Source organism: Muntiacus reevesi, chromosome 2 (assembly GCF_963930625.1).
Source record: "Muntiacus reevesi chromosome 2, mMunRee1.1, whole genome shotgun sequence".
NCBI classification, from domain to species: domain Eukaryota; kingdom Metazoa; phylum Chordata; class Mammalia; order Artiodactyla; family Cervidae; genus Muntiacus; species Muntiacus reevesi.
The window spans coordinates 36,957,264-36,983,754 of NC_089250.1; the positions used below are offsets into that span (position 1 = coordinate 36,957,264).

The 26,491-nt window shown below is 42.5% G+C and overlaps 1 protein-coding gene across 1 annotated transcript; it reads left to right on the forward strand.

Annotated features, from left to right (window-relative positions):
• The first annotated feature begins 407 nt into the window (after positions 1-407).
• On the forward strand, positions 408-26,491 carry DSTN (destrin, actin depolymerizing factor). The gene is made up of 4 exons (XM_065921267.1): positions 408-564; positions 20,238-20,545; positions 23,098-23,174; positions 25,288-26,491. Exons 1-4 carry the CDS (start codon positions 562-564, stop codon positions 25,395-25,397), a joined length of 498 nt encoding a protein of 165 aa, XP_065777339.1. The 5' UTR covers positions 408-561; the 3' UTR covers positions 25,398-26,491.

Below are 26,491 nucleotides of genomic sequence, written 5' to 3' on the forward strand. Positions count from 1 at the left end.
CGCGGGCCCCGCCCCTCTGCCTTCCTCGACCGCCAGGCCCCGCCCCCTCGGCCCTCCTCTGCCCCCACCCCAGGACCCGCCCCCTCGGCCCTCCTCGTCACCCCCTCCGGCCCCGCCCCTCGCCGCGGCGCACACCTGGCCAGGTGGCTGCTTCCATGTAAGGACAAGGGCAGCGCAGTGGGCGGGGCGCAACGTGGCCCCGCCCCTCTTTCAAGCCCCGCCTCCTCGTCCGAGCTTGGGGAGGACTTCGTCCGCGCCCCAAATTGATGAGGGGTATTGGGTCCACCCCCTCGTCTCCCGAAGCTGAGGAGGACCCCGCCTGCCTGGAGTCAGAGGCTGGGGGGTGGAGGTGGGGGAGTGGGGAGGGTCCGCGGGGGCGGGGCGTTGCCAGGCCGGCCGGTTGCCTAGCAACGGTAGGCAGCTCGTGACGTGCGCAGCAGCGTCGGGCCCCCGGCGCCCGCCCACCCCCGGGAGCCTCGCCCGGGCTGCGGTGAAGAGGACGCTCCGTACACTCGGCGCTAGCCGCCTCCCTCTCCGCGCTCTGCGACCGCCGCGGCGAACATGGTGAGCGGGGTCCAGGGGCGCCGCGAGGTCGGGGCGGCAAGGGAGGGAAGAAGGGGCCCCGGCTTCCGCCGCCGCGACCCGCTGGGCCGCGCGCCGGGGCGACTCGCCGGCCGCCACGTTCTTGCTGTCGCCGCCGCCGCGAGGCCTCCCGCGCGGCCTCGGCAGCCCAGCTGGGGCCGACCTCCCGGCTTCCCGGCTTCGCCTCCAGGGCCCGCCTGCCCTCCCTCCAGTGGGGGCCTCGTCGGCGCTGGTTTGGCCGAGGCCAGGCGCTGGCGGTCAGTGACTCGGGCGGTTTCACCCCGGGAGGTCTGTGCATCTAGGGGAAGGAATGAGGCCTTGATTGAGCCACCTGGGGCGGGGGAGGAGGGCGCGGGATAACCACCCGGCCTGACCCGGGCGATTCCGAACCGGGCCTGTGGCACTTGACTGCCGCCCCCGGCGGTCCGGTCCGCGTCCCGCCCGTCCTGCCGGGCGGTGGCCTGTCTGGCCTCCCCGTGTGGTCACAGATTTTCTTTTACCTGCAAACAGGTTGGCTCTGCCAGCCCTTGGCGTACAGCGGGGTGGCCCTGACGCTGGGATGCTAGTAAGAGTAAATGAAAAAGCTTTGTCAAGTCTATCAAGTTATCCGAGTTGCTTAAAAGTAAACAGGTGAATAAGTTCCGCTTATTCTAGATGTTGGACCTTTTGCTTAATGTACCTATTTTCCTTTCCAAAGTGGCATTCTAGTTTGCTGTAGAACCGTGGTATTTAACTGGACAACCAAGTAGAACATTTAGTCATTTTCTTTAGTCCGCGCACACTGTTACCATTTTTGGTCAATGATTTGCAGGCGAAGGCTTACCAGACTTTGCTAGAAATATTACACTGTTATTGCATCTGTCTGCCTGAAAGCAGCTGGGACCAGTTCATCTGCACATAAAATGTTTTCACTGAGTAACAGTTTGAGTTTTCTTAAGGTATTCTTTCATAGCTATGCCGACTGGCTCATTAGTGGAAGAAAAAAGATAAACCAGTAGTTTCTTGATGACTGAGAATACGGAGTAGGAATTTGCTGTTCGATTTTTGATTCTTCTTTGGTTTAATTCTGTGAGCTACAGAGAGGATCAGCATCTTACAACTTTTTAACTGCTTTAAGATTATACTACTTTATATGTTACTCTACATTAAAAGACTTCATCCAACGGCTTTGAGTTTTCATCAATTTAAGATCATCCACTCCAATGAGAGTGCTTTGAATCAGATTGGACCTGCTTTAGTGTCTTCTGATATGACATAACTTCATTTTCTGTTAGAAAAAAGAATCAAGCCTTTTTACTTTAGTTAAATGCTTGAATTATAAAGCTTAACTTCTTTATTTCTGTATATTCAAATAAAATGAATAGTCTGTTTTATTTATGGCTCAGGAGGAGGAGAAATAAAAATTAGTCAAGATGGGTGGAATCTGAATACATTTCAAACTTATGAAGAATTTATGAACTTCTCTTGTTTGGATGCTTTCAATGTGAGTTCAGAATGCAGATGACCATTTCTGTTTTTTTAATTGATGTGTAGTTGATTTACAGTGCGTTAATTTCTGCTGCCCAGAAAAGTGCTTCAGTTGTACATATATATCTACATACACACGTATACATTCTCTTTTTAAATATTCTTTTCCATTGTGGTTTGTCACAGGATATTTGAATATGATTTCTTTTGCTATACAGTAAGACCTAGTTGGTTATCCTTTCTGTATATAGTAGTTTCCATCTGCTAGTCCCAAACTCCCACTCCATCCCTCCCCTAACCTCCCCCTTCACAACCATGAATTGAATTTGTTCTCTGTGTCTGAGAGTCTGTGTCTCCTGTAGATAGGTTCATTGTGTAAATGACTATTTTTAAAGGTTACTCTTCTGTTTAGCCTTATGAGCACAAGAGCATCCTCCCTTCAATCCAGCTATTAAAGAATATAGTGAAGATTGAAAGTTATTCCAGACTATAGCACTTTACCTCTGTGTTTGAAACTATTTAGATCTGTTGGTTAGATGCTTGCTTCCAAGTTTCTTGGCCCTTTTTTTTTTTTAAGATTAAATATTAACTGCTGATGAGTTTGTTCTACATTAACAAAATCACTTCCTGGTACTCACTAACTTCTAGAAGCACTTGAGAATAAAGTAATTTGAAACCAACTCCAAAAATCACCCTGGGCAGTTTAAAATGAGTCTAAAATTCATGTTTGCAAAGTCTCACTTTACAGTGCCAAAAAAAAAACAAAAAACACCCCATAAGCATGCCCTTCACAGGAACCATATACACACTCCAAACAAAACTTTGGTGTGCGTGTGTACTGGGTGTGCCAGCTTCCTCATACGAAGATTATTACCAGCCTACCATCAAATTCCTAGGGTTATCTGCTGAGTAGTTCTCCCTGTTGGGTATTGGATTGACACATCACAGGAGACCGGCCTAGCTACTCTTGTGATAGTGTAAATGCATTTGCAGCATAGCTGTGTGGCTCTCTGGGGAGTCAGTGTAGTCTTGCCCGCGAAACAGTAAAGGTCTGTGTGATAATCTAACCCTTCAGTTCAGTTCAGTTGCTCAGTCGTGTCTGACTCTTTGGGACCCCATGGACTGCAGCACGCCAGGCCTCCCTGTCCATCACCAACTCCCAGAGTTTACTCAAACTCACGTCCATTGAGTCGGTGATGCCATTCAACCATCTCATCCTCTGTCATCCCCTTTTCCTCCTGTCGTCCCCTTTTCCTCCCACCTTCGGTCTTTTCAGATGAGTCAGTTCTTTGCATCAGGTGGTCAGAGTATTGGAGTTTCAGCTTCAGCATCAGTCCTTCCAATGAATATTCAGGACTGATTTTCTTTAGAATGGACTGGTTGGATCTCCTTACAGTCCAGGGGACTCTCAAGAGTCTTCTCCAAAACCACAGTTCAAAAGTGTCAGTTCTTCCTTAACCTCACTCTGATCAGAACTCGGCTCTAACAAACTGAGCTGTTGGCTCAGAATGAATTATAAGTGTATCCTACCACCTGATGATTAGCAAAAACGTTTTTACTTACAGCCGTCCAGCAGAAAAGGCATGTATTATTCCTGTGCCTATTTAACATACTTGAAAACAGTCTGTAAAGGATTAATGACTCGGGGCCTTTTCTGGCTATCTGGTTTTAAAATAGTTTAAAAATTAATTTTGAAACATTTTAAGCAGGAAGGTACACAGAATAACAGGTTCCTTTGTATAAAAAAAAGAGAATAACTTTTTGCCATATTTCAGGTTTTTATGTTAGGTAGATTATGCATCTTCTTCATCCCATTTCCTTCCCTCCCTAGAGGTAATGTCTCCTTGTCAAAGAAGTAATGCACTTACTGGCCAATTAACGAGATGATTTTTGCAGGCTATTGGAATTGAGAGAACATTAATTAAAATGAGGAACATCTGCAAAAAAAAAAGAAACCTGGGGCTGGTAAACTGAGGAGTCTTGAGAAAGCCTGGGGATGGGTCTTAATCTCGGGGTGAGCAAGGGCAGGGTCATTTTGTTACCCTGAGCACAAAATGACGGGAGTGGATTTCTTTATCATCTCTGCTTTGCAGGAGCACAGGCTCAGGTACAGTTCAACATAGTCACCTGCAACTGATTCATTTGATTCTCATTGATGTTCTACACTTTGAACTGTACATGTGTGTATATGTAATATGTTTCCTTGATATATTTTTAGTTTTTATATAAATGTTACCATGCTTCATGCATCCTTTTGCAACTTTGAGAAAAAGAGCTTTGTGAGGTTTAGTTTTAGTTTGCATCCCATCAGCCAGTTTCTCTATTTCTTTTCACTACTTGGCATTATGTGACTTTGAAAACCAATCCAGTAGGTGTGAAATGGGTTCTCATTCTTTTGTGTTTCTCTTATTAGCAATAGTTGAGTATCTTTTCATTTTTACAAGCATACGTTCTTAGTGAGCCTGACATTGTTTAAATACTCATCATGTCTTCATCTCAGCTCATGTGTGGATCCGTAAAGTAAATCCAACCTTAAAAGAAAATTAATGAGATTGTCAGAACCAGACCTGCGTAATGAAGACTGATGTCCCTCATCTCTGGCACCTGCTTTTCTTTAAGCTCAATATTCTTAATTCTAGCCAGCTGCCCTTGTGAGGCTCTGGTAGTGGTAGAGTGATCCAGAAGAGTTCCATGTTTGACTGGATGTGGAGATTAACATCCTCTGCTTTATCTGTATCTTTTTCTTTCTTTTTTCCTAGGCGGTATATTTAGCCAAGATATTTAAAAAAGAAAACAAATACGGGGATAGATGGAAAAGCGGTACTTTCTGCTCAGTTTTGCTGTGAACCTAAAATGTCTCTAAAAAGTAGTCTATTAAAAATAAGTAAAACAAACCATTATCATTTTTCACAAACAGAACTAGTTTAAGTCAAAATTATGTTTTTAGTATATAGGAAGACTAAGCATTTGTGTTTTTATGACATTGTAGCTGTTTTCTTTCAGTAATAATTGAGCTGAACTCAATTTGAAATTTGAAAAAAAAATTGAAACTCTTTAAAAACTGTTATTTTAAAATGTACAGAGTAAATTTTATCTACAGAGTAAGGCTTTCTGAATAACTAGGTCTAGTCTCAGTTGGACTCTTTGGTATTTGCATACCTCAATAATGCTTATCATTTCAGTATCTTGAGCTTCCTAACCACATAGCTTAATATTCCTCTCCAGATTTTCCATGAGAGACATACCCAAAGAATTGTATTAAACATCGCATGAAATGTTTTAATCCATTTTTCTTCTGTCCTTGCCTTCTTGCCTCAGTGTTACAAGTGAGTTTTCACTTGGAATTGTCCTTCTAAAAGCTGTCCCCTATTCGTTTTGCTTGAAATTTTATGTTGGGAGAAGCATAGAAGAATAGACGTCAGATTGGTCCATCTCAGTAATGCTTTGACAAACTTGTTGCTTAATTCATCATGGAATCTTCTGTACAAGGACCCCGTAGAGTTGAGAATATAGTCTGGAGTGATCCTTAGCTCTCTTAAGATTGCCTTCTAGTAGCTGACATTGTAATGCTTATGTGTTCTTTACCCTATTTCATGATGTGTCTGCTGTGTTAAAATTGAAGAATCTTTTTTTGGTAGATCTTTAAAAAGTAGCTGATTTCAGTAAATTTCAGCAATCAAAATTCTTAAAATTCATATTTTAATTTGTAGTGTGAAATAATGAGACTTTGGCTTTATTTATTTTTGACTTGACAAGGGACCATCAAAGAACTCTTAGACTGTTACAGCAAGGTTTAGGATGAGCGCTTGAAAGGTAGAAACTTCAGTGCATACTATAGCAGGAAACCTAATTTAAAACTAATTTATCTTTGTGTTTGTGCTTTTGGATCATGTTAAGGGAAGACTGTTTACTCCTTTCAACATTTTTGCGTTACTTTATAGGTTGTTGCTCCTCTTTGTCTTATCACAGAAAAGAAGGATGAATTTTCTGTCCATATTCCTATCTTGATCTGCTTTCAGGAGTTTGCCAACTTGTAAATGTAATTAGTGTTTATTTTTAAATTGTTTCATGTAGCCCATTTTTGCTCATCGTTTTTTTTGTTGTTGTTGTTGGTAGTAATAGAGCTGCAAGTAAAGCATGGGCAAATATGGGTAAAACTTCTCTAGGTTGCTAGGGAGCAATCTTATAAGTCAGTTGTTGAAGCTCTGAGGAATTCTCAAATCACTATGTTGAGAATGTTTTACGTCATCTTTAGACCAGTGGTTGTCGAATAGAAATAAAACATGAATTACTTATGTATTTAAATTTTCCAGTAGCCCCATTAGAAAAGTAAAAAGAAAAGATGAAATATATCTGAAATATGTCAACATTTAATCAATGTAAAAATGAGACATTTTACATTCTTATTCAAATTGTTTGAATTATATATTTTTATACTCATATATTTTTATACTCAACACATCTCCGTTCAGACCCTCAGTTTTCGTTGGACACATTTGGTGTATATATAGATATAAACTTTACAGTTGAAAAAGTAGATTCACATACCTAAGTTGCTCCAAGCATACTTAGTTTTCCAGTAATGGAATGGATAATTGATTTTAAAGTTTAAGTTAGTTAAAGTAAAAGTGAAGTCGCTCATTTGTGTCTGACTCTTTGCGACCCCATGGACTGTAGCCTGCCATGCTCCTCTGTCCATGGGATTTTCCAGGCAAGAATACTGGAGTAGGTTGCCATTTCCCTCTCCAGGGGACCTTCCTAACCCAGGTATCGAACCCATGTCTCCTGCATTGCAGACAGGCTCCTTACCAGCTGAGCCACCAGGGAAGTCCCTAAGTAAATTAAAGTAAAATACAATTAGAAATGCAGTTCCACACTGGCCACGTTTAATGGACCACATGTGGTTAGTGGCTACCTTGATGGACCAGCGTCAGACTTCGTGGATTGGCCTATTTAATTTGTAAGGGGAAGTTACTGTGGATACCAGCACTTTTGTTAATTCTCTGCATGTTTACATATGACTGCTGAGATAGCACTGTTACTGATTGCATTGTTTTATGTTACTTGGTAAGATGTTTTGTGGAACTGGACTGTTGAGCTCCCTAAGATAGGATTTGTGAATTTCAGTAGGATTTATGTATTTCAACAGCAGTAAGTCTGTGCTAGTAGGCCCACAACAGGTGTTGCCAAATGAAAGTGAACAAGAGGACATTCTTCGTTATGATGGGGCAGGATCCCATAGAGATGGATTACTTCAGTTTTTATACTTTTTATTCTTCCTTACCTTTTAAAAAAAAAAACAAACAATGGAAATAGAGTTTTAAGTACTTTTTCTTTGTTTACTGTTGTTATGTAATTTGAGTCTTACAGTGAAAATCCTTTGAGATAGATAAGGCAAGTATTATCAGAGTGGCAGCTTTGAAATAATTCTGGCATACAGAAACCCCTCAGCCGTGCCAGTTCCTGTCTTTTAAAAATGAAACAATGATATTTGATGCTCATTGAGGCATCTTGAACCATAGAAAAGCACTTGAAAGCTTAACAAATGAAAGAACAAGAAGTAATGCTGTCTCAGATAACTTATTAGTATTTACTGTGTGTCCGGCATTGTGTTACTGTATCTCACTCATCCTTACAGCAGCCCAGGGAAGGGGTATTGTATCATAGCTGTGAGACTACACCAGGTCTGGCTATCTAGGTGTTTTGACTCTTGCCACTTATTAACTATATGACCTTAGACACATGACTGACTGTGCTGTGTCTCCAGTTCATCATGCTTCCAGATGGGGATGGTAATAGTACCTGCCATCACAGCATTCCGGGTGAGGTGTGTATGTAATAAAGCATGCCTGGCACATGGTAAAGTGCTGCTTATCAGCATTGGCTAAAATAGTAATATTAAACCACTTTTGATCCAAATTACACGCATAGTCTCATTTCTTTATATTCTGATTACACTAGTGCATACTTCAGTAATTGTAGATAAAATGTAAACAGTGGGCGAGTGCATTAAAACATGTCTTTTTAATTGTTTATTGTATTCCTTAAATTCATGTTATTTTACTTGGAATCATACATGATCATTTTTTTATGATCAACTTTTCAGGTGACTTTGATTCTCAATATAAAAAATCTTTGTCTTCCACTCATATTTTGCTTGAAGTAATTAATGGAGATTGAAACAGTTCTTCTTGGCCCTCAAGGTTTACAATGGAAGTGGAAGTGTTAGTCGCTCAGTCATATCCAGCTCTTAGCAACCCTGTGGACTGTAGCCCACCAGGCTCCTCTGTCCGTGGGATTCTCCAGGCAAGAATACTGGAGTGAGCTGCCATTCCCTCCTCCAGGAGATCTTCCTGACCCAGAGATCGAACCCAGGTGTCCCACATAGCAGGCGGACCCTACTATCTGAGCCACCAGGGAAGCCCCAAGGTTTACAACAACTACAGTTTATTCATTAAATACTTGAGAAATTACATGCCCAGAACTGACCTCAGCACTTGGAATACAGTTCTGGGTAGAGGGGGATGTGTGTCTGTGTTAGGCAGAGGACATTGATAAAGATACCAGAGTTAAGGTGGTGTGTCATGTGGCTTTGTTTCCCTGATGTTGAACACCTGTTCATGTGCCTCTTGGCCATTTGTATGTCTTTGAAAAAAACGTGTATTCAGAGCCTCTGCCCATTTTTTAATTTAGTTTTTTGTTGTTCTTGGATTGTTTGAGTGAGTTCTTTACATATTTTATATACTAACCCCTTATAAGGTACATGATTTGCAAATATTTTCTCCCAGGAGTTCAGTTGGATGGTTTCCTTTGTTGTGCAGAAGTGTCTTTATTGATATAGTTCCACTTATTTTTTTGCTTTTGTTGCTTTTGTTCTTGTAGTCAGATCCAAATAATCATCACCAAGACCTATGCCATCTGTGTTTTCTTTTAGGAGAGTCACCATTTCAGATCTTACATTCAAGTCTTTAATCCATTTTTTGAGTCACTTTCCTTATGTTGTGAAATTCTATTGCACATGACTGTCTCCTTTTCCCCGCACCGTTTGTTAAAGCACTGTCCTTTCCCATTGTACAGGTGACCCTTGAATAGCACAGGTTTGGGTCCACTTAGGCGCGGATTTTTTTCCATAGATTTGTGCTGCGGTGCTACACAATGTGTGGTTGGTTGCATCCACCAATGTGAAACCACAGATTCAGAGGGCTGACTGCAAAATTATATGCTTATTTTCAGCTGCATCGAGGGTCGAGCCCCCTAACTCCCAAGGTATTCAAGGGTCACCTGTATATTCTTGGTTCTTTTGAGGTAAATTAATTGACCATATATACATTAGAATATCAATTATAAGAAAGAAATGTTAATAACAGATGTTGGTGAGGATGTGAAGAAAAGAGAACCCTTGTGCACTGTTGATGGGAATGTAAATTGGTGCAGTCATTATGGAAATCGGCCTTCCTTGGTAGCTCAAACTGTAAAGCATCTGCCTGCCATGCGGGTTAGATCCCTGGGTCAGGAAGATTCCTTCAAGAAGAAAATGGCAACCCAGTCCAGTATTCTTGCCTGGAGAATCCCATGGATGGAGGAACCTGGTAGGTTATAGTCCTTGGGGTCACAAAGAGTTGGACACGAATGAGCGACTTCACTTTCTTTCTTTCTTTTCTTTTTTTCATTATGGAAATCAGTGTGGAGATTCCTCCAAAAGTTCAAAAGGAACTACCATATGATCCACTTCTGAGTATTTGTCCAAAGGAATAAAAGATGTATGCAAGCCCTTGTTCATTGCAGCATTCTTTACAATAGACAAGACATAGAAGCTGCCTGTGTTCATTGATGGATGAATGGATAAAGAAAATGTGGCATATATATGTGCATTTATAAATACATAAATGTAATATTATTTAGCCATAAAAAAGAAAATGTTTTATCACTTGCAACAACATGGATGGCGCTTGAAGGCAACAAGCTAAGTAAGTCAAACAGAGAAAGACAAATACCATATGATCTCAATTCTATATGGAGTCTAAAGAAAAAGCCCACACTCACAGATAAGAGAACAAGCTGATGGTTGCCAGAGAGGATGGTGAACGAAATGGGTGAAGGTGATCTCAAGACACAAGCTTCCAGTGGTCCCCAGGATGTCATGAACAGCTTGGTGACTATAATTAATAATACTTAGTGAATATTTGAAAGTTGCTAAAAGAATAAATCCTTAAAAGTTCTTATCACAAGAAAGAAAATTGTAAGTTTATGTTGATGGAAGTTAACCAGACTTATAGTGACTGCTTCACAGTGTATACAAATACTGAATCATTACATTGTACTGTACACCTGAAGTTAACAACGGCTTATCAATTATAGCACAAAAAATATCTTTCAGTTTCACCATCTTCACAAGTACTTTCATGGATCCTTGATGTGGTACACAGTGAGCTGTCACTTATAAAATGAAGTAATGTGAAATTTTTCCTTCTTTAAGTTTTTTTTGGTCAATCAGTTACAAGGAACCTAAAAAACAAACATAAATTTTTGCAAACAGTATTCAGAGGACTGAAGTTTTGTGTCTTTAGGAAAAAGACAAGAATAGCATGTCTCATCAGGAAAAAAACAGTCTAAGGGAGATCAATAGAAATTGCTAGAAGTGTTTTTAAAGTGAAAGTGAAGTCGCTCAGTCGTCTTTGACTCTTTGCAACCCCAGAGACTGTAGCCCGCCAGGCTCCTCTAGCCGTGGGATTTTCCAGGCAAGAGTACTGGAGTGGGTTGCCATTTCCTTCTCCAGGGGATCTTCCCAACCCAGGGATCGAACCTGGGTCTCCCACATTGCGGGCAGACTCTTCACCATCTGAGCCACCAGGGAAAAGGAAATTTAGAAAGGAAATTCCTTTTTTTTTTTAAAGGAAATTTAAAACAAAAATTATTTATTTGGCAGCACCGGGTCCAAGTTGCAGCATGTAGGCTCTAGTTCCCTGACCAGGGGTGGAACCCAGACTCCCTGTATTGGGAGTGAAGAGTCTCAACCTTTGGACCCCTGAAGTTCTGCTTACAAGTTTTTGCTTTTTTTTTTTTTCCCGCTTCAGGAGACCCAAAAGTTTTGAGATACAGTCTTTTCATTGGTGTCAGAACTGTGCTATAAATGACGGGGGAAATTATCTTGAAGGGCATTTCATGAAAATGGAATAATCATTTTTCAGAACCTAATCAAGTGGATGATATTTCTTAGGTAGAATATATTGTTAGCTCTTCCCCTTAAGGAGTGCAGTCTAGAGAAAGTTGATCACATCCTTGGTAATGCTGTGCTAGGAGTGATCATCCTCTGCGTTGGCACGTGGGAACCTTGAGTCACTCGGGTTCAGGTGGTGGTTGAGGGACCAGGTAAGCCTTGCTTTCCCAGAGGGGATGCCTGAGCTGAGCCCTGAAGGCATTGCCAGAGGAGAGGAGGAAAGTCAAGCACCACTAGTGTGTGTGGTGCATTCAGGGAGTCACAGTTGTGCCTGACTGCGGTTTCGTGGTACGTGTCAGGGAGAAGTGGGAAAGGAGACTGGAAAGATACGGTAAAGGACTTGGCGTGGCGTGGGTTTATCCTGAAGGGAATCAGACGCTTGGAAGAGAACAGGGAAGACCTAGGGCTCTTTGCCAGTGTGCTCACAGCTGCTTGCTGTTTTCCCCCTCCCGTTTTTCTGTCTACATTTTGGGAGTGGGTAGGAGGGGGGGATGGGGACTTTTCTTTTCTCTGTCAGGTTTATTGTTACTGTTTTTTTTAATTGTTTTAAAATTTTTTGTTTATTTTTTATTTTATTGTTACTGTTGTTAGGTTTTATTTCTCTGTCCGGTTTGTTACTGTTCCCCCCCACCCTTTCTGACTGCCTGCTTCCCAGGTGGGGTGAGGAACCTGTTAAACCTAGTCAGATTGTCTGTATGATTGCAGGCAATCTGAGTAAGAGAGATTATTTTTTAGCAACTGGGCTTTTATTATGTCTAGTCAACTTTGGATGTTGAAATAATTTTTCTGTAAGATTTGTTTTTCTTCTGGTGGGGTTATGGCTGGTGGTTCAGAGAATTTAGGTTTTTGAAGGAGAGTTATTTTTTTCCCCACAACTAAGTAAGGTGTATCCATAAAATCATTTTTGTGCACCTCTGAGCTTTACCATATAGCTGGTTGAGTTGCTGTTTGATCTGCATAGACTGTCTCAAGGACATGGTCTGTGTTTTGCTGTGAGGTGAAGAAGGACTTCTACAAGTGGAAATTGGCTGTCAATTTAACACTGTTTGGTCACCATGGTTTGTGGGAATGAACCAGTGAGTTAGGGCAGGGAGTTAACTTGGAACATTTTCTGGATCACTGGTAGTCTGTGTAGTGACTGCTTAAATGACAGAGTGGCCATCCCTCGGGGTGGTGTGGCCTTGGGAGACAGGCTATCCCACATCGAGGTCCTGCGGGCACATACCTATCTTGGCTAGTGGGGCAGGAACTTAATTAGCTCCTTCTTGTGCCCTTGGTCAGGCCCCCTTGAGCAAGGCACAATTTATAAAACCATCCTCAGCAGCTCCGGACAGTTTGGACTTATCAAGGGATAGAGGATGCCATCTGTTTGCTGGTCTGATCTATACTTACTGGGCAGGGACAGACTGTAGGACAGAAACTGTTAGCTCACCCCACAGGTCCAGGTTGTCATCACTGTGAGTTTTGGTTCACTGCTGTAGGTCAGTTTTATAAGTTTTAAACTATCTGGTTGTTTTGACTTTTTCCAAATTAACACATGGAATTCACCACCCCCCCAAAGAGTCTGTTATCTGAATTCACCCCCAAGATTGCCTCCTCACCTCCAGCAGCAGTTGGTATACTTATTAAACTCCAGTTGAAATCCTGACCCTTGGAGGCATTATTTTACTGCCTAGTACAGTAACTGAGGTTCCTGATGACACGAGGCATCCCTAAAGCTAAACAGTGTACTGTTTTTCCGAGACAGAAAATGACATAATAGGCTTTATAAATTTGTTTACCCAAAATATACTGTTTTAGTATGTATTGAGTTAATTTTTGTGTGTTGTTTTATATTAAGCTATTTAAAGTCCTCAGTTGCATCAGCCATAGTTCACATGCTCAGTCACCCCCATGTGGTAGTGGCTGCTGCGTTGAACAGTGCAGATGGAGAATGTTTGAGTCATCACAGAAGGTGCTGTGGCTCAGCACGGCTCTCTGGAACAGTGGACTGCAGAGTTAGAGATGCATGGTTAGGCTTCAGGGCCTGGTGGTAGAGTGACACCTACACATGGCCACCTGTTTTCCTGTTTTCAGCGTGATAACTGAGCCAGAAAGACTCTTCTGTTGACCCTCGCCAGAATTCCTGGGATGTGGGGTGGCGGCAGAGTGGCGTTCAGGAGACCTGGGGACCTAAATGCTTCTCAGACTTTCATTCATATTTATTTGAACGTTCAGTGGCATTTTGGTAGGGAGGGTGATGTATGTGTTTGGCACCCTTTTTGACCCAGAAGCTGTGAGGCTCTTAAACCTTACATGTAAAAATGTCCCTGATATACTTGTCACTCTCATTTGTTATCTCAACATTATTGCTCTGAGGCACTGATTGTAGTAGCCAGAAGCCTAAATAGTTTATAGTCAGTAATTTTCTGTTTCTCTTGACCCGTGTGCAAGGATAGTGTAGGTAAAGGATATTTGTCAACCCAGTCTTAAACTCCTCGATTTCTTTGATTAGCAGTTATGCTGGGTGTTAAGAGTTGGCAGGTTGAGAAAGGACATAATTAATGCTTTTTTTCTGCCAGATGTTTGTAAATTTGAAATTTATTTGCCTGCTATGCAATGTCCTACTTTCAAATATTTCAGACTCTCTCAACTTAGAGAAATAATTTTTAAAAATATAATAATTTTCTGAGGTAAGACAGTAGCTTCCATTCCTGTTTTCTCTAGTGAGGGCTTTGTTAGGTATAGTTGACATCAAGTTCGGAGCCAGTCAGGCGTCCTCCTTGCGTTTGGTGGTGTAGGCATAGACCACTGTGATTTTGGGGGAAGATGGGCTGCTATGAACCATCATATCTTAGCTGGTTCAGTTGTTTACAGTAATTGAATCAGAAACTTTAGCTTCTTTCAAAGCTTAACCACCCTTCCACTAGAATGGAGAAAGTTGATGTTTTAAATGTGTTCACTCATCTGCAACTTTAAAATACCCCGTGTTTCACGGTCTTTGTAGCTTTTCCTTCCCTCTCTGTTAGTGAAGATAAGTTTTAAAAAAGAAGAGTACACTGAGTGGATGTTGAGTATAAAAGGCAGTGCCTCCATGTATTCATTTAGTCTCTGAATCAGTGTTTTACAGAAGCTCTTCTAGAGATGACTCAGGTTTGAGATCCATTTCAGACGGTAAAGTATCCACCTGCAATGCAGGAGACCTGGGTTTGATCCCTGGGTTGGGAAGATCCTCTGAAGGCGAGCATGGCAAGCCATGCTGATATCCTTGCCTGGAGAATCCCCATGTACAGAGGAGCCTAGCGGGATAAGCACTCCCATGCTTCAATAACAAGTTAAAACTGGTAGCCACATGAGATAAAATACAGTGAAGTAATCATTTAACAGCAACTATTTGACATGGGGGTGGAGTTCTGAGAGCAACTGCTAATTCTCCAGCGGTCACTGGTACAGAACAGAGAGAAACTCAAATCGTGGATAACATATCTTTTTAAGGTAATCACAAGGCTCTTGTTGTAATAGCAGATCTATTTTTGCTCTCAAGATTTTCTTTCCTAGCTGCAGCAGATTTTGGTCCTATTTCAGAATATCCTTTAAAGGTCTTTATTGTTAAAACTTTGCAGCTGAATATAAATAACTCTCTAGAAATAAATTTTCTTTTTTCTTTTTTGGCCATGTCGGACAGCATGTGGCATCTTAGTTCCACATCCAGGGATCGAACCGGTACCCCCTGCAGCAGAAGCACGGTGTCTTAACCGCTGGACTACCAGAGAAGTCCCTAGAAATTAATTTAGAATCCCAACTGAGCTTGGTTTTCCTTTTAAAGAAAATACTTTGGTTTTTTTGTTTGTTTGTTTGTTTGTTTTACAGCTGAGCAGTTAATATGTTAATAATTAACGTTTTAGAAAAATACTGAAAACTGCTACTTATGGGAGAGGATCTTTTCTGTTAGGTCAAAACACAGTGAACAAGTGATTGTGTGTATCAGGGTTACACCTGTTTTGAAGATTCCTTGTAATTTTTTTTGTGGTAACAAATCCACAGGACTTACTACTCACAGGAATTCTTAATCATTATGATAAATGAACCATGTTTCAGAATAATTGGCTTCTTTTCTTTACTGCTGTGTCTTCTATTTGAAACACCATGTTGACATGGTGTTGACATGTAAACCCCCTAAAGGGGTTAACACCCGTTTAGACTTTATGAGGAGACTGTGTCCCCCAAAATGCTTTGACTTTGGGCTTATTAGTTTTTGTAATGTACTCTTATCTCTACTGCTTCATTCATTATAAAAATTAGACTTGTAGGCAGAGAAGTAAAATAGCAATGAGTGCTAGGATTTTATCATGTTTCTTGAAACTTAAAGCAGCAGTGTAGCGATCTTTGCCTGGAGTTTATTGGACATGTAAGAATCTGAGTCTGCCTCAGATACTCTGAATCAGAATCTGCACAATCTGCATTTTAACAGGATCCCCAGGTGATACTGATCTGGTGCTCACCCCTAAATAAGTCAGCTGAAGAAACTCATTTACTTGGGAGATGTTAAATGAAACACCCGAAATGATGCAGCTCGTTCATGGGAAAGCTTGGGTGGAGCTTTTGCTCTCGTAATTCTGGTGCTTTAATTTCAAGTTAGCTTCTTTGGGCCTCTAAAAAGTTAGTAAACTATAGTTACTTAAGGAGTAGTTTTCCTTTTTTCCATCCCACCAGTCTTTACCCCAGCTTTGCAGTTGGCTCCTGGTTGCCTGCTGATGGAAGGTGGAAGAGGAGCCCTGCTGGTGCCCTGAGCCCGTGGGGGGCACGGACAGAGCCGGCTGGGCTGGAGGAGCGGGTCCCTTGCCTTCTCAGTCGGCCCTTGCCGTTTTTGTTTTAATTCAGCTTCATAAGAGTCATTATCAGGGGTCTAGGGACCAGTTGTTTAATCTTCCATACCAAATATATTCCAAGTATATGCTAAGTAAACCAAGGTCTAACACATTGAAGCATATTTGGTTCATTACAATTGAATCTAATAAGCATGTTGCCTTGTGCATTTTTTAAATTTCTTTCCAGGGCAAAAGTTGGTGTTACAGCGTTAACTCATCACAGAGAGATTGTACTTCTATAACATCAAAGTCTGTAAAGCCACCGCAATGGGAAGGTTAGAAAAGATGAGTGTTTCGTGATGTTAGTCAGCCTCCTGATGACTAAACACTTTAATTCTGACCCACTCCTTCCCATCCTCCCTCCCCAGCCGGGGTGTGGTGCACAGGTGACTGTCACCTTCACCATGTCCGCCTACCCTCCACGTGCTCTTCCCCTTTCCCTGATGAGGGCTTCGTCAGCTCTTGCCTTCTGACAGAATCAGCCTTTCAGGTGATGGTCTTGCCACAGTTCTCTTCCTGCTTCATTGTCTTATGCGTCATTTCATTATTTTCCCAAAGCACACCTCTGGTCACCTTTACTTTATGTTAAAAATATCCGTGCCTCCCTCCTCCTCCCGCCCCATGCCCATCTCAGTTCCCTCTTCTCGTGTTGTGCACGCTGGGTCCTGTTAGTCAGGAACTGTCTTTTCATCCTTCCAGTCCCTCAGAAAGAGTGACTCACGGAAGAGTGGAAACTCTCCGTGACTTACCTGCATCCCCGCCCCACCCCCAGTTTGCCTTCTATAAACGCCCTTCTGTTGCAGTTTATCAAGGAATAATGAGTGTTTTCCCCTGTCTTCGTCTTCTCCAGTGCATGCCCTTGAGAATCTGATTCATCTTTGCTTTCAAGGGAATATAAAAGTGAACAAGACAGACTTAAGAGTGTTAAGGCACTTACCATCCCTTTGGGGGAGACAGTCAAATAATCTTACAGACGAGACTGTAGTGAGTGTCATGGGCTAGAGACACATGGAAGTATGTGATAGTGGTTTTAACTCAGCTTGGTTTTAGAGAATTGATCTGAGGTATAAAGAGTGAATGAGGCAGAGAAGGGTAAAAAATCAAAATAAAGATTCTTAACTTGCTTTACATAGATGACTGTGACAATATTTCTCCTAAAGCAGTAACAGAAGGTTTAAGAAAGTATCTTTTAGAAGTGGGAAAGTGATATTGTGCAACTTTTGAGGTAATTTTCTAGCCTTAGCTTTCTGTGTCTATGTGGATCAGATTAGTTAGGATTGAAGTGAGTATGGTTAGACTTGGATTAAATCAGGCGGGATTGAGGTGAATTATGGCTTCCCAGGTGGCTCAGACAGTAAAGAATCCACCTGTGATGCAGGAGACCTGGGTTCGATCCCTAAATTGGGAAGATCCCCTGAAGAGGGAAATGGCTACTCACTTCAGTATTCTTACCGGGAGAATCTCATGGACAAAAGAGCTTGGTCGGCTACAGCCCATGGGGCCACAAAGTGTGGGACACAACTGAGCGACTAACACCTTAACTTTAGTGATTGGATGTGGATTAGATTAGGTGGGATTGTGGTTCTGTTGCTTAGCCATGCCTGACTCTTTGAATGAATGAATGATTAAATAGCCTAGTTACCTTAATACTAAGTAACTGCTAGGATCTTTGTGTATTTTAACCTCCAGAATTCTTACATGCAGTTTTAAGCAACAGCTTTATTAAGATTCAGTTCATAGATCGTAAAGTACAATTCACTGATTTTCAGTTTATCTCCAGAGTTGTGCATCCATCACCACTGTCAAATTCCAGAACATTCTGTCTCTACAGAAATTGGCTTCGTAGTCATTCTCCATTCACTCTCCCCTTAGCCACTGGAAACCACTCATCTACTGTCCATGGATTTGCCTGCTCTGAACGTTTTATGAAAATAGAATTGTGAGATATGTGACCTCTCACATCTCTGGTCTTTCACTTGTTCAGTTGTTCAGCCGTGTCTGATTCTTTGCAACCCCATGGACTGCATCATGCCAGGCTTCCCTGTCCTTCACTATCTCCGGGAATTTGCTCAAACTCATGTCTGTGGAGTCAGAGATGCCATCCAACCATCTCATCCTCTGTCACCCCCTTCTCCTCCTGCCCTCAATCTTTCCCAGCATCAGGGTCTTTTCCAGTGAGTCGACTCTTCACTTCAGGGGGGCCAAAGTATTGAAGCTTTAACATCAGTCCTTCCAATGAATATTCTGGATTGATTTCCTTTAGGACTAATTAGTTTGATCTCCTTGGTGTCCAAGGGACTCTAAAGAATCTTCTCCAGCACCCCAATTCAGTCTTTCACTTAACATAATGTTTTTCAAGCCTCATTTGAAGTGTAGCAGGTGTCAACAACATCTCATTGTTGTGGTGCGTGATATTCCATTGTATGGATTTGCCACGTTTTGTTTATCTGTTCACCAGCTGATAAATATTGGGTTCCTTCTACTTTTTGGCTGTTAGGAATAATGCTGCCATGAACTTTCAGGTACAGATTTTGTATGGGCATTCATTTCCTTTGTATATACAACTAGGAGTGACGTTGCTGGGTGTTAACTCCATGTTTAACGTTTTGAGGAACTGCAAGACGGTTTCCTGAAGCATCTGCTCTTTGACAGGTTCTTTCAGCAATGTTTAAGGGCCCTGTTTTCTCAACAGCCTCACCAAGATTTGTCATTGTCATCTTTTTTGTTAACAGCCATCCTAGTATGTGTGCAGTATTTTTTCATTATGGTTTTGATGATGCACTTTCCTAATGACTAGTAATGTTGAGTATTTTTTCCAGGTGCTTCTTGGCCATTTTAAAATTTTTCTTGAAAGAAATATCTATTCAGATCACTTGCCCATTTTTCAATTGGGTTGTCTTTTTTTCTTTTTTACTGTAGTTATAAGGTTTCTTTTTATATTCTAGATACAGATTTCTTACTGGATGTATGATTTGCAAATATTTTTTCCTAGTGTGCAGATTATTTTTTCATCTCATGTGCATTTTAATTTCTTAAGAAACTTGATGTTAATTTTGGGTATCATTAACAATTGGTATTGTTCAATAGTTAAATTCCATTAAATTTACAGTTCTTGTTTTAGAAAAGCTAACATGAGAACCAAAGTAGTTAATGAAGCATAAAAAATTGTAAGTAAAGTTAATGAGAATAGCACATTCCTTAAGATGAAAAGATCAAAACCTAGTTTTAGATCTTCTGTTACCAACATCTTGTGTGACCACTTCTTCATTTGGGACTAGCAAGTATAATATGATAAAAGGTTTTGTTTTTTTTCTGGTCAGTATAATCCTGAATTAAGCTATCCTCTTTGTTATAGCAGTGAATATCTACTTTTAATTAAGATAAAATTGACATGTAACATGTAAGCTTAGGGCTTATAGGGTGTTGATTTTTGATACGTTTATGTATTGCAATACGGTTACCACTGTTAGTTAGCTAATACTATCACATCACATAAATATTTCTTTACTTGTGGAAATAGTTAAGGTCTAGTCTCTTAGCAATCTTACTTATTCTAATTTTAATTTAAAACTTGGTGATTTTTTAAGTGAAATTTTAAAGGTATGTGACTGATACATTACTGGATATTAATCATAATTTTGACATGTGAATAGAACAAAAACCTTTTAAATATTCTTTTATTAGCAAAGGGTATGCTGTAGAAGTGGAGTTTTCCCAACTCAGCCACTGACCATCTGTTATTCTTTATGAAAAGAATTTGGGAGGGGGTGTTAACACCTGAACTGGAGAGATAACTATCCACAGTCTGGGCTCTGTGGGCTCTGAGCAACCTCTGTGAGAGGAAACTAGTCCAGCACCCCAGGAAACTCTGTCTTCCAGGTTCTAGGGTCAGAGGAGCCGCTGTGGCCAAATCTTCCCTTACTCCCACGTAATGTGATGAACGGCTTTGTACATGTCATCTTTTTAAAGTTTAATGACTGAGATTAGTGTTTGCAGCTCAGATTTTCTAGTCTTCCTAGTAGATGACATGTAAGTGCATACCAGTCTATAAGCAGAAGTCATAGTGTTTTTTATTTGGCGTGATAAAAGTTGTTCCCCTTTATGATCTTTTTTTCTCACTCTAGGCCTCAGGAGTGCAAGTTGCCGACGAAGTATGTCGCATTTTTTATGACATGAAAGTTCGGAAGTGCTCCACGCCAGAAGAAATCAAGAAAAGAAAGAAGGCTGTCATCTTCTGTCTCAGTGCAGACAAAAAGTGCATCATCGTGGAGGAAGGCAAAGAGATCTTGGTGGGAGATGTTGGTGTCACCATAACCGATCCTTTCAAGCATTTTGTGGGGATGCTTCCTGAAAAAGATTGTCGCTATGCTCTGTATGATGCAAGCTTTGAAACAAAGGAATCCAGAAAAGAGGAGTTGATGTTTTTCCTGTGGTAAGCATCGTTAAAAATATCAAGCTTCCATAAACTCAGAGTTAATCTCTTGTTGTCAGCTTAGCTCCTCTCCAGAGTCTTCATGCTGTGCCCAGAGCCAGCCCTCTCCCTGATTGATTTTGTACTTTTGAAACGCTTGCGGTCGTCATCTCCCATTGTGATTTGTTCTTCGTCCACTCTCCAGGAGGGTAGCTGCTGGTCGCTTGGGGCTATTGACGTGAAACAAAATCAGAAGTTCGACTTTAGTTTGAGTCGCCACATTTCAGATGGGTGGCCGCCTCGTTAGGCAGCAGTGAGACATAACATTCCCATCACTGCAGAGAGCTCTGGCAACAGTGCTGCTTTACACAGTGAGAAAGAACTGTAAAGCCATTTACATGGCCTTTTTCTTGAAAGGCTGTTTAAATTATTCTGGTCTTTTCAAGTAAGTTCATACTTGAGATTAAGTTTGACTTGGAAGTCACCCTTATTCTCACTTAATCATATTACCATACATCCCATGATATGGAATTGCCACATAGTGAGAATCTTCTCCAGCTTCTAAGGGGGATGGGGCAGGTGGTAATGGCCTGTGATTTGGGGGCGGGGTGGGGGGTGGGCCCTGTGGGTCCTCTGGATCCTTTGGCCTGAGCTGGGCAAGGCAAGCAGGGGTTTATCTCTTAGCTGTGTGCCAGGGAACTGAGAGAGCATTCTGGTTTCAAGGAATGTGACTCTAGGCCACCCCTAGTCCACTGCAGCCCTTGGCTGCACCTGGGGAAGCAAAGATGCCATGGGGTCGCAGAGATGCCATGGGGTCATCGTAGAGATGACATGAGGTCATATTGGGCTCTTACTGTGGAGCAGGCCTGGTAGCCACAGACACATGCTTAAAGATAATACTGAGTCTTAAAACCAAGCATGTTGAATGAAAGTGCATCTGTTAAACTCTTACTTCTGCTACATGCCAGGTGTTGTGTAGGGCTGGGAAAGTAGCTGTGAAAAAAGCAGGGAGAGCCCTGGCCCCTCTGGAATTTACTCTGAGCCGCAGATACGGCAGGTAAAAGTTTAAGCTTTTAAATTGGTGACTATTTCCTTCATTTGCACTATTTTTATCCTGTGTTTTTATCCCTTTTTTCCCCCATTAAGAGAATGATACATCTTATTAAAGAACATTTGGAAAATAAAGGAATGAAGAAGAGAAAATTCCAGTGTTGGTGCTGTGCTTTATTTTGCATTGTTACTTTTTAAAAGATAAAACTTTATTTTAGGAGTTTCCTGTAAAAGGCTCTGTTTAGGGCCCAGGGAATGGCTCTTAAAGTATTTTAAAGATCTGGTTAGAGTAAAATGAGAACAGCTAAAGCTTTTTTTGTCTGTGACCTATTTTACATAAGAAAAGTACCCACTTAATTTTGTAGCTCGTGCATCTGATGTCCGCGTTGTGGCTTTGCCACCCTCCTTGGACCTTAGGGTTGGGAGAAATGCACATCTTGTTCCCAAGAATAGACTTCGCCTGCTGTTGGCAGGCAGCAGACTAGGTGAAGGCCACACAGGTCCATGGTGTTCATGACTGTTGATGTCCTGGAAATGTGGCCACTAAATGGAGTTGTTAAGTGCTTAAAAGTATTTAACCACACTCCTTTTACTGTTTGGTGTCATGGTGTGGAGTGCAGGCGGGCCTGAGGTTCGGTGGTGCAGTGAGAAATATGCATGTGTAGATGTGCAGTTTGAGTAGATGAGATTTTTCTGTACATTGATAATATGCAGTTTGAGTAGATGAGATTTTTCTGTACATTGTTAATATATCAGTTACTTTTCAGTATTGGTGCTAAAGAATGTGGTAAAGCATATGCCGTATTTTTTCAAGAAGGGCAGGCACTGAAAAGTTTGTGAATATAACATAATAGTAATATTAACAAGACATCATTATCGCTGAACTTCCATTAAGCTTAGAAAAAGGAATCTTTGTGCTGTGTTTTGTGACGCTAGACCGAGATGGAAAATAGGCGCACATGGTCAGAATTTGCTGCTGGAGTGGACCTGGGTGTGAGACCGGCTGGGAGGGCAGTGCAGGGGCTTGGACTTCACTTATGTTCTCCCGAAAACAACCTGAAGCAAAAACTGGGAGCATTTCTTAACTCTAAATGGCAGATACTTGATTTACGATTATTCTCTATACTTTCTTATATTTTGAAAGTTTTTCCCACCAGAAATTATTATAAAACCTCTCACGAAGATAGTGGTAATTAGCGTGAACTCAGTCCTTTATTGATACAAATGATAAAAAATTATTTTCAAGAAGACAATTGATAATACAGTGAGTTATCAAGTGTGGTTTATTCCGCCCCATTAACTGAACCTGATCGTTGGTCCGTGACTTTTTCCCTCGGTCAGCGCAAGTTGCTCTGTGTATGCGCGTCCAGCAGTCTCGGAGGAGCAGAACTATAAAGCTATAGTTAGAAAAGTTCTCCCAGGAGGTTGAGGGCCCTCCCTCATCTGATGCAGATGTGTAGCACGATGTTAGTTGTGCTTTCTCTAAACTGGTTTTCTTCTTTTTGGGCCCCTCTCCTCTCCAGGGCACCAGAACTAGCTCCCCTGAAGAGTAAAATGATCTACGCGAGCTCCAAGGATGCCATCAAAAAGAAGTTCCAAGGTAAGGTCTAGCCTCCGCCAGGTGTCAGGGGTGTGACAAGCCAAGGAGTGGGGCTTCGTTTCAGAGCGGCGCCTCGTCTCCTTGGCAAACCTCCACACAGAGCGAAGGGCACTGCTTGTTCTGAGGAAACCCGGAGGCAGAGCCGGCTCTCAGCATGTCTCTGCCTCCTGCAGGTCCCTGGGCCAGGAGGCCTGTGCCTGATACTCTGCCCTCTCCACATTTTGTGTGTGTGTGTGTGTGTGTGCGTGCGTGCGTGCGTGCCTGAGCCTGATACTCTGCCCTCTCCACATTGTGTGTGTGTGTGTGTGTGTGAGAGGCCTGTGCCTGATACTCTGCCCTCTCCACATTGTGTGTGTGTGTGTGTGTGTGTGAGAGGCCTGTGCCTGATACTCTGCCTTCTCCACATTGTGTGTGTGTGTGTGTGTGTGTGCCTGTGCCTGATACTCTGCCCTCTCCACATTGTGTGTGTGTGTGTGTGTGTGTGTGTGTGTGTGTGTCTTGTTCAGTCTGGTTTGAAACTAGTTTCAGACACTGCCAAGTTTCTCTCAGGGCAGGTGGAGACAAATTGGTTTACATCGGTCATAGTAAGTGATAAATCTGCTGTTGCTTCTGAACGTAGCCAAGTAGCAAAAAGGACGTGATCATAAATGGGAAGGGATGCTCTTACTGCTGGCTTTTCTTTGGAATGGTATGATTTTTAGGTTATTGACTCACCTGTGTCCAAAGGAAAATGACCTCAGTCTGGCCAGGGCTGGCCTGTTATATGTGACTTGCTGCTAGGTCACGGGGATCCTGAGAAGATGGCCTGGACCTACTTACTATCTCTAGCCAGGAGAAGACGCTGGTATGATGGACAGAGCATGGGGCCAGTGCCCGTAGCCCATGAGGGCTAAGCTTGTCGTCTAACTGCTGTGTGGCTCGGCCCAGACTGCATAACCTCTGTGGGCCTGGGTCCTCCCAGCTGAGAGTGGGAAGGCGCTCGCCTTCCTGCTGTGACTGCCTCCAAACTGCTGGGAGAGCCAAGGTCACAAGGTCTTGGCCCAGGGTCATGTTCATTTGGTTTCACTGTGACTGATTTTATATTCTTCAGTAGAGCAGATTTGCCTTAGCTTGTTTTACGTGGAAAAACAAAATTCTCGCTTCCTTCCCTGAAACCTGGTGCTGCCTCATTGTGTCCCTGCCCAGCTCCGCATGTGCTTGTTTGGTGTGGGGTGCGTCCCAGCTCCATGTTGCCCTCCCAGAGAGGAGCTGCTCCGTGGACCCGCTCTGGTGACACGCGAGGCATCCCCCTCCTGCCCTTCTCCCCAGCGAAAGCATCGCTGGCTTTCTCCCGGTGGTCCCGCGTGGTCTAGAAGCTGCCCCACTGTGCTTCTAGCAGCTCAAGAAATGGTCTCAAAATTACGGAAAACCAGGAAACAAGGCAGCTATTGAGAAGCGAGCAGCCATCTCCAGCGCCTCTGCTGTACACGCCCGCATCACGGGACTCCTTGTGCCGTGTGCTGTCCTCCTGAGAGGGCCGTCACTGGGCCGTCTCTGAGAGCTGCCCAGACGCGGGGTGTGGAGCCACCGGAGGGAGGGCTGCTTTCTGGGCAGAGTGATCCCCTTTGTGCCTTACTCCTCAGTCCAGCCGACTGAATCACAGTATCGAATTCATGTATTTACGTAATTTCAAAAGTCAAGAAAAAGGATTCCTGCTCCTGCTTTTTAACTTTTTTGTTGACAACAGCGTTACCTGTAGAAAGTGTACGTGAAGCATGGTTGTTTCCTGATCTGATGACCAGCACCCGAGTCTCACTGCTGCCCCTCCCTTCTCCCTGCCAGGGACACCAGCCCCCTGCTCCTAACAGCGTAGAGTAATTCTGGCTGATTTTGTTGTGTGAGTGGAAGCGTCTAGAATGTGCGCTACTAGGTCTGGCCTCTTTGTCAGCACTAATTCGTACGAGTCTCTCTCGTCGGTGCCCGTGGTTTCAGATGACTCATCACCGTGTACTCATCCGCGGTTTGCTCTGCCACAGCTGTCCCACCCCTGTTTGAACTGGCCTTTTAAAATGGTTTGCTATGTTAAATAGGTAAACTCCTGCCATAACTAAACATAACTGTCTTTCCTCCCTAGGCATAAAACACGAATGTCAAGCAAATGGGCCAGAAGACCTCAATCGGGCTTGTATTGCTGAAAAGCTAGGTGGATCCCTAATTGTAGCTTTTGAAGGATGCCCCGTGTAGACCATCATCTGGTGCCACAAATCAAAAGCTTCCGTGTTTAATGTTATCCTCTTGCTATGTATAAGTAAAGCAGACAATGTTTAGGCTAGGGACTCACTGAAGGGGAGCTCTCTTGTCATTTGTGGGGGTAAACTATTCTATGAACATGTGCAAATGGCCCTAAATAAATCTACACTCTAAAACTTTATTGGTGTGAAATTAACTTTTTACTGGCCAAATGCCTGTTTGGATGAGTTGGTTTGTTATAAACATTTTTGTTAAAGCTCATGATTTTTAATATTTAATAGTGCAGTTCACAAACCAGTAGAAGGCCACATGAAGAGAATTACTGCATCTTTGTTAACCTCAGCAGTTATTTACTTTCTTTTTTGCTTAGAGATTTGGTCATAATCTGGTGGTAATTTTGGCCCAAATTTCTTTATTCTGTTGAGCTAAACTGAATAATGGAAAATAGTTCTACTCACAACACGTAACAGCACTAAAGTACTAACTTGGTGATTCTACTGGATGTGTAGTGGAGACTCCTTGAAAGGTGTAGGCTTCGACCCAGCGCTGACCTCGCAGAGCACTGTCGCAGCCCATAGTTGGCAGAGGAAGCCGCTTCCACACCTGGGGCCAGCTACTCACAGGTCTGGTCAGGAGGCTGTTCTGAGAGTAGCCTTTCACCCTGGAAATCAGGAGAATGTGCACCGTCTTATAACAGCGAATTGTAAAGCAGATCTGGGCTCCAGCGTAACCCACTTTGTTAATAAAAACGGCGAGGGTGGTGTATTGACAGACTGCCACTCCATGCTGTCTTTAACTAATTGTGTCTCCTTCAGAACTTTGTTGCTTCTGGTATAATAAAATATGAAAGAATGTTACTTTTACTCTAGGGCCTGGGAGAACATCTTCCTCTCCTAGAGTAGCTTGCAACTGTACATGCAGTGGGGAGCAGGTATGATGGACAACACGGGAAGCCACGCTGAGCACCCCTGGAAGTGACTGTCCTTCACATCACAGGCATAACACTGAACAACCTAGAGATGCACAAACAGTGGAATTTAGAAGTAGCAGTACTGGCTTTATGTAATAAAGGAAGCATTTTTAACTTC